This window comes from Equus quagga, chromosome 4, assembly GCF_021613505.1.
Source record: "Equus quagga isolate Etosha38 chromosome 4, UCLA_HA_Equagga_1.0, whole genome shotgun sequence".
Taxonomy (NCBI): Eukaryota; Metazoa; Chordata; class Mammalia; order Perissodactyla; family Equidae; genus Equus; species Equus quagga.
Window position 1 is genome coordinate 36,417,245 of NC_060270.1, and position 13,929 is coordinate 36,431,173.

At 38.5% G+C, this 13,929-nt stretch overlaps 1 protein-coding gene across 9 annotated transcripts in view; it reads right to left on the bottom strand.

The window, feature by feature from the left end:
- Positions 1-13,929, bottom strand: part of MAP3K13 (mitogen-activated protein kinase kinase kinase 13) — a 152,333-nt gene that overhangs the window by 21,204 nt on the left and 117,200 nt on the right. For all 9 annotated transcript variants that reach the window (XM_046659754.1, XM_046659760.1, XM_046659756.1 and 6 more), the window contains 5 exons: positions 12,379-12,562; positions 7,125-7,316; positions 3,566-3,724; positions 1,842-2,000; positions 1,469-1,577 (listed from right to left, as the gene is read on the bottom strand). In XM_046659754.1, coding sequence (XP_046515710.1) covers positions 1,469-1,577; positions 1,842-2,000; positions 3,566-3,724; positions 7,125-7,316; positions 12,379-12,562 — 803 coding nt within the window. The remainder of the gene's footprint in view (positions 1-1,468; positions 1,578-1,841; positions 2,001-3,565; positions 3,725-7,124; positions 7,317-12,378; positions 12,563-13,929) is intronic.

The window sequence follows — 13,929 nt, forward strand, 5'->3', positions numbered from 1 at the left end:
TTCCTTAACTCCCAGGGATGATGATGCCCCGCCCAGTCCAGTGCTCTTCTCAATACCTACTTTCCAGGTAGGTAAACTCAGTACCCATTGGAGATGAGGGCTATGAGGGGTGGATTGAGACACCAACTGGAAATGAAATGTCCTCTCTGAGAATGAATCTTTGAAATGATACTGGAAGTCAATGTGGAGATGGAATTCATCTTACAAAAATTCATTTTAGAAACACAGTAACATAAAGTGAGACAAAGCTATATGAGAAAAGATTAGGTAATACTGTAGTTAAATTCTCCAAGCATAAAGCTATAATTTAGGATCATCACATTTACTTTAAAAGCTATAGTTTCATCCCATTTTACTCCTTTTGCTATTGCCTGGGCCTGGTATGGATAAGGACCTCACATATACTTATCTCCCACCACTCCCCATCCATATTGATAGTGGTTAGACCTTATGACATTTGCAGCATTTTTATTTAACAGTCACAAATTCTTCCCCTCTCTGCACCTATGCCCTTACAATATGCTGTGGCAGATTCTCTTGTCAAGAGGTAAAGTCTGTTCTCAGTCTGGTTTGGCCTGTGACTTGTTTTGGCCAATGAGATATTAGCACCATGATGTACACATTGGCTTGAAAATCTTGAGCACTGGGGCTTGCTCTCTTGCTGCACTTGTTATTGGAGAACACCATGTGAACAAGCCAAGCCCAAGCTCGCCTGCTGAAGGATAAGAGACCACTTGGAAGAGAACTGAGGTGCTCTAGTTAACAGCCAGGCAATCTCCAGACTTGTGAATGAGGCCATCTAGAACCTGCCAGCCTCCCAGCCAACCTGGCCACTGACTGCAGACATGTGAGTGCGCCCAGTCAAAGCCAGCAGAAGAAGTGCCTAGCCCAAATGGCCAAACCACAGAATTGTGAGCTAAACAAAAGCTTATTGTTTTAAGCCGTAAATTTTGGAATGGTTTGTAATGCCATAAAGGCCAACAGATAAATTAAATTATATTTTATTTGGTGCTACTGGGTGACACAGAAAGTTAGAGAAAAGCTTCTCTCTGGGCCTAACTCTATCGTGGGCTCTCTCTGGGATTTAACTCCCCTCCTCTGTACTTTAGCTTTTCTACTTCAAGGAAAGCAATACTTTCACGAAGGTCAGCAGTAATTCTAATTCACATATATGTACATTACGGTTTTCATATTCTCTTTTCCTCTTTCTCTTCAACAATTTCCAGAACCCACTATAAGGATGACATTTTGATATACGTTCTTTTCAAATGAGATAATAATATATGTTAAGTGCTTAAAAAACTCCAAAATGTCATATGTGTGAGGTATCAGAATTATGGTTTCATAGTGAATAATTGATATAATTGTTATAAGAATCAGAATGGCCTCTTCTAAGAGTTACTCTTTCTCATTGAGAGTTCCTTGTCTGTCTGTTCACTAGCACATGGTAGAAAGTTTCCAGACTTACCTGAGACTTGAAGTAAGTTTCTTGTGGGGTGGCAAGTACGTCTGCGGATGCGATGTCTAAATGCATGAGCGTCTGCCGAAAAGAAGGCCGGTTGCGAGGTTTACTCTGCCTAAAAGTAAAAAAAAGACAGCTTGAGCATTTCAGAAGTAGTGTCCAGGAGGCTGAAGATTTTACTCTACATTTACTGAAGCCTACTGTTTCAAGATATAACAAATTCTTTGTTTACAAACAGCTCCAAGGCTCCCAGTCTTTATACTACCAGATGAGTCACTCCCAATACACATTAGAGACTTCCCTGCAGCTTTAGAGAAGTTTTAAATATGGTTTTGAGGAAGAAGGTAAAAGAGAATATCGGCAGAAATGTATTTCTTACCATGTCTGTTTCATAAGGATTTTGAATCCATCAGGGCAAGTGGAAGGAACTGGAAGGTGTAGGCTGTTGCTTCCAACACCCCAAATAATGGCTGAAGAGTCTACATCTTTATAAGGGATCTCTCCTGTCAGCAGCTCCCAAAGCACCACTCCAAAAGACCTACAGTAGCACCAGGAACATGTACGGACGATATTTCAGGAAGACAGGTTTGTATTTTGGTTCTTTATTAATTTCTAATCAAATATGTACTCAGTTTTAAAATTCTAATACTGCTGTGAGAAAAACAGAAACAGCCAAGTAAACTCTGAAAAAAAAATCAGTGAGGGGGTAACCAACACTATCAGATATCAAGACATATTATAATGAACCCTGGTGCATGAACAGCTGGCCAGCCTAGAGGGATGGAACAGAAATACAGAAATAGGCCAAATACATACAGGGAATTGAGTACGGGATACAAGTGACATCTCAAACCAGTGGGGGAAAATCGATTACTCAATAAATGCTGTTGGGACAACTGGCGAAAAAATTAAATCTATACTTCATCTTACATGAAGATAAACTCCAAAGGAACTAACGATTTAAATGTGAAAAATGAAACCATAAAAATTCTGAAAGAACACATGGTAATTTTTTTTAAATAATATTAGAGTGGTGAAGGCTTTTCTAATTATGAAATCCAGAAGCCGTAAAAGGAGAGATTGATAAATTAAACTGCATTAAAAAAAATCTGGTATGAAAAAAAACTCCACCAAAAGCAAAATAACAAAATGTGGAAAGTATCTAATTCACATACACAAAAGGCTAATCTCCTTAATATACAAAATACTCTTAGAAATTGATGAGAGTAAAGATCAGAAGGCTTAGCAAAGGATAAGAATACCTCACAAATCATAAATTACAAATGGTTTGTAAACATATGTAAAAAATGTACTAGCTTACTTATAAGAGGAATGCAAATTAAAACTATACCCAACATACCATTTTTTACCTATGTGGTTGGCAAAAGTCCAAAAGTTTAACACATTTTGTTGGTGAGACTGAGAAAACATTCTTATACATTTCTGTTGGGAACATAAATTGGTATAATCCCTAAGGAAGACACTTTGGTATAATTATCCAAATTACAAATGATCCACATTTCTACTTTATCTTATTTACTCTGCAACTTTAATATATGCTATTATTCTGGTTTTAAGCTTAAAAGTTATTAGTAGCCAATTTTAAGAATGGAAGAAAGCAACTACAGGGAAATACACTGTTAATAGCAAAGATTTGTAACCTCAGAGGAAAATCTGACAAAGCACATGACCGTATCACAGCAAAGCACATCACTAATGTACATAATGATGGTCTGAGTCACCAAAAACAGGTAAACTTTGTTTAGTCTATTTTATTTAAGGTGAGAATTATGTAATACATTTCAGAAGGACTTTTATACTAAATGGTTATTTGAAGTAAACTTTCCAGAAAGTTCAGCATATTCTCTGAGGGTCCCAAAAACTGATGACTTACTGAATGGATATTCACTCTAATTCCTCTCCCAATCCTTCTCACCATTTATCATCAGACTGGGTAGTACCTCAGATAATAGGAGACTGAAATCAACCAGAAGTGAGTAACCCTAAAGAATATTTTGGGAAAGTAGAGTGTTGAAGGAGGAAAGTGCTAATAGGGTGAAAGTGGGAAAATGCTTTCTAGGTGGCAAAGTAGGCGCTGCTCACCATATATCGACTTTTTCAGAGACAGGTTCATTACGTATCACCTCTGGTGCCATCCATGCAACTGTGCCGGCGAAGGACATCTTGGTGCTTTTATCGCTGAGTTCTTTAGATGTACCAAAATCTGAAATTTTTACTGCATCTGTGTGAGTCACTAAAACACTTTGAAAAGAAATAAAGAAAACATCCAGATCATTAGTCCTAACGAAAACCATGACTTGACTTGGCGACTGAAGATTTTGTTTGCTGCCTCCTACCTTGTAGAATTCAGTGTGTGAGTTCCCATGTTACTGGGGCAATAGCTATATACTAGAAACAGCATAACTCATACTGGTGAGGCAGCATAGAATAGTGGGCCTTTTACACCTGGTTTTCTCCTGCCTCCACCACTTACTAACTGTGTGATCTTTGCCAAGTTACTTAATTCTTCTCATCTGGAAGATGAAGACAATTCAGGTCACAGTATCTTATCCACAATTCAAAAATGCAAAAACTCTGAAAATGATGTATAAATATTTTTTTCACATTTATAAAGCAAACACTTTATTTATCCCACACTGTGTGACTGTCATAGGTTTTGCTACAGATATATAAATGTGGCTGATTATAAAGGCGTTGCCCCAGACTTCACTGGAGGTGTAAGGTAATGCACTATGTTACTTTCCTGAAATCATTGGGCTCCAAGAGTTAGGGATAAGGGATTATGGGCTTGTAATAACGGCTTCATAGAATTTTTGTTTGAATTAAATGAAGTAAGAGACGTAAAGCACACATGCTCAGTAAATACTGGTCTCCATCCTTGCTGGTCTCAGACAACCCACTAAGAAAAACACTTCTTTTAGGGTCAGCCCCGTGGTCAAGCGGTTAAGCTTGCACGCTCCGCTTCGGCAGCCCAACGTTTTGCTGGTTCGGAGCCTGGGCGTGGACATGGCACCACTCATTAGGCCATGCTGAGGCAGTGTCCCACATGCCACAACTAGAAGGACCCACAACTAAAATATGCAACTATGTGCTGTGGGGATTTGGGAGAAAACAGAAATAAAACCCCCCAAACACCGCCCCCCCCCCCCCCCTTTTAAAACACTGTTTAATCGTGGCCAACTAAAATCCGGCATGGGACATGATACTAGGGATGCACTACATTAAAGGTTGATGAGTATGCTGGGATTCTACTAATGTTGATAAGGAGAAGCAGGAATAAATTTAAGCTTAAGTAGATTCCACACAAGTCATGTTTTACTTTTCACAGTAGTTATCTGAAATGTGATGTGGGGCACACTGCTTTTGTTAGCCTTAAGATGAATACAATTTGGTAGCAGGCAAATCCAAAGTATGAACATCCTCACACACTAGATTGAATTCACTTGAAATAACCTGTTTAGAACTTCAGAATGTTGATGAGTTAGGGTTTCAGAGGCTTAATGATGTAGGGACCTATTTTTAACAATAAGAAGACAATACTCAAACGGCATCAGAACTGAGGCAGCTAGAAAACAGGAAACTTCTCAGTCTACCTCCTCCTTTCTCTGCTTGAATCAGGGACTTCATATTTGCACTGCTCCCTGCTACTGTCAAATGGCTCTCTACTTACCAAACAGCTCCGGGCTTACAATTGCTTTAGAATACCTACATCCACATCCTACCCTCGGTTTTGCACTTAATATGCAAAATTTACATAATTTAGGAATTTTGATTTAATGGTGTTAGTTTTGGTGAAAATGTCTAAGGATTAAAATACCATGGGATATCTGAAATAATTGGAGAATTGATGAAAGTCAGAAAAGGTGATAAGCCCCTAGAAAGAAGAACACCAGAAACTTCCTCTTCTGCCTCTTTTGTGTTGCTCACTATGGGACCTATTGGCATGACAAGAGGAAATGGACATGGGAGGAGACTAGAGAAGATATGATGTTGGAACTTTTTTGAAATCTTCTCTGAGACAAAGTTGGGGTCACAGAGCCTAAAGATTTAATGTAGGTAATGAAATCTCTCTTTACAGCAAGCCAGTCTGATCTTTGTCTTCTCAAAGTCAGCCTGCAACCCAAAGAGCCAAGGCTCAGGGTGGTGCTGATAACAGGGAAAGAAAGGCTTACTGGGTAACCAGCTTACTACTCTAATCTTTAAACGACAGGAGTTTAAAGAGAGTAGTACGTGATTTTATATATTCTAAAATTTCCTGACTTCTTCCTCTAAAACTAATTCTCAAGAACAACGTGGTTAAGAAGGAGACCATTCAAAGGGACCTTCCGCAAGTATTTCATGTACTTTATGTGTATGTAGCGGATGACAAAAGGAGCAGGTTGTGTTGAGAATGTGAACAGAAGAAATGAACACTATAATAAAGCTTATATGCAAATAAAGCAAGGAGGAAGCTGTTCATGAGCTAATGTAATAAACATTGTTGAGAAGTATGGTGATAAATATGAGCTCCTTTGAAGCTTATAACCAAGGACTGATTTGTATCTTCCATGGAAAAGAAACAGGATTCATTGTGAATCCCTCACTTTCACATAATGAGATAGGATGCAGTGGTCTTTGGTCTAAAAGTTCTGGGTTCAAGTCCTATCTCCATAACTTTGGGCTCTGAGCCCTAGTTTTTATTACATAAAATAAGAATAATGATACTTCTTGCATCTATCCCACACAGTTTTTGCCAAGATCAAAGCAGATGTGTTAATGGATATTAAAAAATGTTATAAACCATCAAAGCGCTATACAAATATGCTTTTGAAAAAAGATTAATTCCTCTCTGGTTCTCTAAACCAAGATGTGATGAGAAATAATAAAAATAATATTTAAAAAATAGGAGCTACAATGAAATATACCATTTTACCAATTCCTTTCTTTCCTTCACTCAATTTGGGGAACTGAATAAACACTCCTCTTAATGTGGTTATTGTTAGCCAAAGAATCATTTTGAAAACAGAGATTACTAGAAATAGCTCTGCTTCTCTTAAATGACCAGTTTATATTATCGGATGGACACTGTGAACCTTGTAACTCTTTATTTCCTTCTTTGCTTAGACTCTAGGAAGCTCAAAGCCAATAACGTAGTCCGCCTCCAATGACTGTACAGAATCTTACGGCATACACTTTGTGAACAAGCTTTAGTTCTAGTGTTTTTATTTTCTCTTTGCCTCTGTTTCATATTCATCCATTGTTATCCTGTTGTATATATTTCTGAAACTTACTTTTAAAAAAATTTCCTTTTTTGGAACACACTTGGAAAACAACAAATCAAGTCTTCAACTGGGAAAGTTTGGCATTAATTATCCGAGATGGAGAAAAATGAATTCTTCAGTTAATAATGAATTTTGTTTCACGGTTGTACAATTAAAAAGCAACAGAAAGGGGAAATTACTGTCAGGTGTCTGGACATATCTGCCATATAGTAAGTAAGTAGGTCAACAATAATCCCCCAAACATGCAGATAGAATTATCCACTATGCTGATTTAAACTGAACTGAAAGTATGATGTCTGAAAACTTCAACTATGGTTGATAAAGTTCCTTATTTCAAAGCAATAAAACAAAATGACTAAAAAATTAGCTCCAGAACTCACTTAGGTGATTTGAGATCACGATGAATAATTTTATGGAGGTGCAAATAATTCATTCCGCTTGCAATTCCCGTGGACCAGTCTACTAGCAATCGAGGCGTGATCTTCCTGCCAGCTCGCAAAACCTCGTAGAGCTGTCCATGGGCACAGTATTCCATGATGATACAATAACATGGGGCCTGAGTACAAACACCCCTTTCAAGAAAACACAAACACATATATAATACACACATACATACAAACATACGTGTATACATATTTATATTTCAAGAATATTTAATAGGGGCCAGCCCGGTGGTGCAGCAGTTAAGTTCGCATGTTCCACTTTGGCAGCCCAGGGTTTGCCAGTTCGGATCCTGGGTGCGGACCTAGCACCACTTGTCAAGCCATGCTGTGGCAGGCGTCCCACATATAAAAAAAATAGTAGAGGAAGATGGGCATGCATGTTAGCTCAGGGCCAATCTTCCTCAGCAAAAAGAGGAGGATTGGTGGCAGATGTTAGCTCAGGGCTAATCTTCCTCAAAAAAAAAAAAAAGCATGTGTATTGTGAACAGTCCTCCTGGCTAAGGAAGGCTATAGAGGCCTCAGCAAATAGTAATCTCCCTGAAGAAGGCATTAAAAGAAAAAGAATATTTAATAAATTTAATAAAGACCAGTTCTCCATCCATATTATTATTGTTTTTTTCTTCCTCCCCGAAGCCCTGACATAGTTGTATATTCTAGTTGTAAGTCCTTCTAGTTCTTTTACGTGAACTGCTGACACAGCATGGCTACTGACAGATGAGTGGTGTGGTTCCCTGCCCGGGAACTGAACCTGGGCTGCCAGAGTGGAGTGTGCCGAACTTTAACCACTAGGCCAGCAGGGCTGGCTCTACCCATATTGTTTTTAAAATACATATAGATAATCTTTCCTGATCCTTAAGTTACCATTAAGACCCCTCTGGTCTGCAGGTTTCTCTATCATGCATACAATTTCACTTCGTTTCGGTCATTCCAGATATCTACAAGCTGAGCTGTGTCCAGCGCTCTTTCTGTGGGACCATTCCACTCTGGGACGAAGAGCGCCCTTCCCTGAGACTTGTATAGGCTGGATCTTGTGTTGTTTTACATCGTTAAGAATAATTTAAATATCTTCCTTTTAAAATTAAATAGAAGGTTTTATGTATAGCATACAGAAAGAGAGAATGCAAATAAATTATTGCTATTTTTACTATTAGTGGTTGAATTTTAAACTACTCAAATTTAAGATAACTAACTAGACTGAGGACCAAAAAAGAGTCTATTTCCTACAGTAGATAGTCTTTGAAAACATTTCTGTTTAGAATAAAAATGTTACATAATGTATTATACATCTATGCAGCCTATATTTCCATCAATTCCTACATCTTCCATGAAGCCTTTCCTGATTATTCCAGTCTAAAAAGATCTTTCTCTTCTCTAAATTCCTATGCTACTTAGCAGCCATTAGTTTTTTACATGCAGTTCTTTTCTCTCCATACAGATTAAAAGCTCCTGGAAGGGAAAGGTCTTCAAGTTCTTTTCTTTCTACCACATGGCCTAGAAGTTCCCAGCAAGTCCTTAACAAATATTTAACTTCACCTGAACTTTCTTTACTGATAAAGCCTTCACACAAGCATGTACAGAGGCCAGAGGTAGGAGCAAGGGCACTAACGTGAAAGAACATCTATTTCTCAGGCATGTTTACATGTTTATGTAATTGTCTCATTTAATCTGCCCCAAACCGTTGTAAGACAGATATTACCTTTTCCGTTTTTACAGGTAAGGCTCAGAGAGGGAAAGTGACTTGCTCTAGATCAGACAACTAATAAAGGACAGAGCTGGGATTCAAATCCAGTCTGTCTAACTTCAAAGCCCGTGCTCTTTCCACTCACTGTGCTACACTGCCTCCCTTTTAGCTTTTTAACTTCTGTACAGACAAGCATACTGGGGATTCCTATATTAATATTGTTACCTTATAAGAGTAGGAATATCTTATTAACTCTACTTCACAGTTTTGTTCTGAGGAGGAGGAAAGGGAAGAAAAATTACCATATGCAGTTCTCTGTGTCCCATCTCTTAGTGGTATGTATGCCTTCCTTCAAAACTTTCTGGAGAAGTTATGAGAATATTCTATCTACCAGACTCCCAGCTGAAGTCCTCAGCCGGCTACGAATTTGTGCCCTATCTCTTAGGCTGCTGTAAGTGATGAAAGAATTTAGAGGCCATGACTTGTGATCATGCGAAAGTCTTAACAGCAGCAGGTAAAGAAGAAGTATAATTAGGCTTCATTTTCGCTGCCTTGATGTGCCTGTCAAATGCCACAAAGCTATTGCTATTACTCTCCTATCATTTCCTAAGCTACCCAGAATTCTCATCTTGATTTTTAATGAAAAATCTTTTTCAACTTTCTGTTACTTGACTTTTAGGAAACCTCAGCGGAGCACAAGTATACAGCAACTACAAACAAACAATTTCATTTCATTTCAGAGAAATAATGACCAAGGAAGAAATAATGTAACGTGATGAAGAAGCAAAATAAATATTTGTTTGAAACTAGTGAGCATCTTATTCAACTCCGTTTTGACTTGTCACACAAACATAGACAGAAAGGGTCTAACAGTGATATGTTATGCACTTTTCATCTTTCTTGACTGAGGAATGAGAAGCAATCATTCCATCAGCCCTGTACTATGACAAGGCTTCTTAGTAGCTATAAATAGCAGCTCTATAATCACTTCTAATTGCTACCTTTTCTTCCCCTTGGCACTCAATTCCATTAGGAACAGTTAGGTTGGGTTTTCTTAAAAAATTACTTTAAAAAAATTGGAAGAAAAAAAGAATATAGTGTTCTTTTCTTGTACTTCCCCTCCTGTACGTGGTTCTTACTAACTTCAAAAGAAGCCATAAGCACAGAAATCAGTATCCAGAGAGACAGTAAAATCTCATCATGCCTTCATATCTTCCAGACGGTCCTGAATGATTCATTGGCCAAGCAACACATGGCACAGATGGCTGCAAACACAACACTGCACAATGCCTCAAGAGCATGGTGTAATGGGCAGGGACACAGTCTCACTATTGTTTTCCATGGAGAGGTAAAGACTATTCAAGCATCTTCAGGCTAAAGAGTTGGGCACCAGCAGGGCAATACTTGTTCAAAATGCTGAAAACTGCATATGCAGGTAGGAGGGGCAGAAGGGTGAAGTGGGGAAAAGACTGGGAGGAAAAAGGAAAGAAGCAAAAGAAAGGAAGGAAAAATAAAGCTTCTCACACCCATCCTCTTAGGACACATTTCTACCTTCTGTTACCCAGGACATTCTTCTGGAAAGCCCTTTTATCTGGGATTCACAGCCTAGTTCATTTCAGGAGGCCAAAAAGCCACGCTAATCTATATAATATTCAGTGTCTCAAACCCAGCATCCTAGTGATCTAAGCCTAAAAGTTTATTTAAATGGAAGGCTCTTCCTCTCATTTCGGATGATGTAGCATCCTGGAAGTGATGACCCTCTCAGTAAGTAAAATGAAGGAAAGAAGCGAGTCTCTGATAGTCTGTCTGCTTAAAAATAATCTTCCTATTATCTCTTGAAATTTATCATCTTTGGAAAGATTATAATTGGTCTCCATAGCATTTTGTTTTAGTCTTACATCCTCCTGGCCCTACTAGGGCAACCAATGATTGAATCAGTACAGTGACTGAAGCTCTCTCCCTCGTCCTCTGCATGGATGTTCCTTCTACAAGGAAATGAATCCAAGCACTTGGTTTAGTATCTCAGTTGAATGCTTCTCGCCTTTTCACACCTCTTCTCTCTAATAAGGCGTCTTGTTTGGGAATCAAAACTCAACTTCAATACTCATTTAAACCCAATCTACAAAACCTGTACCCAAGGTTTCTATTCCTTACTTTGGGGATGTGATTCCAAGTAAAAATAATCATATGACATGTTTAGGTTTATAATGAGAGTTTTATTAAGAAAAGGATCTCTCTTGGAGCTGGGAGAAATTTCTCCTAATTCAGGGAAGGGAGATGTGTAAGTTATTCCACTTTTAATGTGACCTCATTGGTCGTACTATTTTCCAGGGTGGAAATATATATATAAAATATATAACAAGTTCTAGTTTCTAAACTTTCATCCCACCTAAAGGCTACCTTTCCTGCTCTTCACCTTCCCTCCTCTAAATCCACTCACCATTTATTTGTTCAAGCCTAGGGCAAAATTTGAAGGCTGGGAAAAGAGAAAACTCAAGGGAGAAGTGCAGGCAGAGGAGATTACACATATTTAGAGCTCAACACTGCCAAATTTGGTGATTTCCACAAATTTACCTTTGAGCCTCCCCCTTTTGCTAGGGATCCCTGCCAATATTATAAAAATAATGGTCTAAACCAGAAAGATATGTTCACACACTCTTGAAAACAACTACTTTGTGAAAAACAGCATGTAACTTACTATCATCAATAACTCTACTATCATTAGATTTAGAAAGCTGAGTGTTTGGCATCACTTGAAAAAGGGATCTAGCAAAACCTGAAGCACAGAGAAACACTCTGAAGGTAACTGTTATTACAAGTCAATATTTAAGAAAGCATACTAATAGAAACTAATAAAAAATACGTATCTATTAGACAGGGACTAATTATTCTCTGATCACTTCAGATGTTATCTTTGTTTATTGAAATGAATTTTAGGACGTTCAGATTATCTCGAAGTGATCTCTGGCACCCTGTTAATAAATTAAGTTGAGGGGCCGGCCCATGGCTGAGTGGTTAAGTTTGCGTGCTCCACTTCGGCAACCCAGGGTTTTGCTGGTTCGGATCCTGCGCGTGGACATGGCACCGCTTGTCAGGTCATGCTGAGGCAGCGTCCCACATGCCACAACTAGATGGACTCACAACTAAAAATACACAACTATGTATCAGGGGGCTTTGGGGAGAAAAAGGAAAAATAAAATCTTAAAAAAAAATTAGGTTGATTCAGCAGATCTTGCTGCTGGGCAGAAATCCACCTTCTCTCTGTCTGTCCCATGTACATCCCTTCCAAACAGCATGTGCTCTGGCAAAAAGAATTGCTAGATTATGAAATTGTTAAAGACATGACTGTAATTTAATAGTTCTTTGGTACTCTCCCAAAGCACCTAGCACAGTGCTAAGTCAATAGAGTGTTCTTAACAGATATTTCAAAGCAGGAACTTAAATGTATATATTAGGGGGAAAGAAAATCTCTCTATTTCTTTAAAAAAGAAAAACAATGCCTTGACCTACTTGAAAGCGATGATGTTAGGGTGCTTCAACTTCCTCAAATGCTTGATATCCGTCTCATTCTGTTCTCTCACTTTCTTGATGGCCACCTCCTCCGCTCGGAACTTGCCCAAGAAGACAGCTCCTTGGGCTCCACTACCCAGCCACTGCAGCTCTGAGATCTCCTCAAATGGCACTTCCCAAGTATCTAGGCACACAAGCGAGAAACAAGCTTCAAGAGATCTCAGAATTTGCTCAGGGACCATTCTACAAGGCCACTCCGAAGGCACCAACTTCACCATCACCCAAAATGACCTCTACCTTTTGTCTCCCACCTGGTAACTAGCCAAAAGATATAATCTTTCTATGGACCCTGATACTATAGATCAGATATGCACATGTATTAGTATCAATTTTTAACCAGTGAAAACAAGCAGATCAGAGATCTCCAACACACTCTCCTCCAAACAAAACACATCCTGACTCTCCCGCAGCCCCACCTCCTCACTGCAAGCTTGCATGTTCAGTCAGTTCACCCATTTGTCTCTACACCACTATCCCTACCCTGTCAGCTATTATAAGTGCTGCTTTATTCCTCTTTGAATTTCTAGTGCAGATGCTCAATTAATCCTTGATGAATGAATTTTCAGTGATACTCTCCTAAGGACCTAATTATCCATAATACTTACATAGTATTTACCTTTTATTGAGTACTTACTTTATGCCAGACACTAGCATAGTGCTTTACATATCTCATGTGTTTAAATTTTACAATAATCCTACAACTCTGGCCTTATTATGGTTATTTAAAGATGAGAAAACTAAGGCATAGGATAGTTAAGTAACCTACCCAAGGTCATATAGTTGGTAAAGGGCAGAACAGGGCCTAGAAATCCAGAATTGGCTGATTCCAGGGACAATGCTTTCTCCACTATACCACACTGCCTCTCATGAAGTAACTGAAAGGGTCACTAGTTATGACATGCTTACCCATATAGATGCAGTATTTTCAAGTTTCTCTTTTTCTTAGAGTTTGATTTTTTTGCACCAAAAATGTAACAATGGTCATTTCTAAGTGTTGGCATTATTGTTGATTCATATTATGTTCTTTATCCTTTTCTGTATTAAAAATTTTTTTTACAATAAGGCTATATTACTTTTATAATGAATACAATGCTACTTTAAGTAAAGCACTTCAAAAAATGCATCAATATGTGCTTTAATCTCATGAAACTTAAAAAGAATATAATCCACTGATCCTTCTCCTTGTCCCACTTTTTACCAGTGCATTATCACTGCACTGGCCAGAAATGAACATCAAAGAGCTCAGAGCCCCATGGAGTGAGGAGAAGGATGATGACAGTGTCAAAGGTTATGAGAGATTCTCATCAGATCACCCGTCAGTAAAAGGCCACTGTTTGCGGAACACTGAACAAGGTAGTGTGGAGTTAGCTTTGAAGATATTCCGGTCTTGAAGCAAATCATCTCACTTTCTACTACGCTGATGAAGCAAGCGCAGAAAGAGCTCATCAGTATCTAGCAGGGGACCACACTTCCTTCTTTTCTAATTTTCTC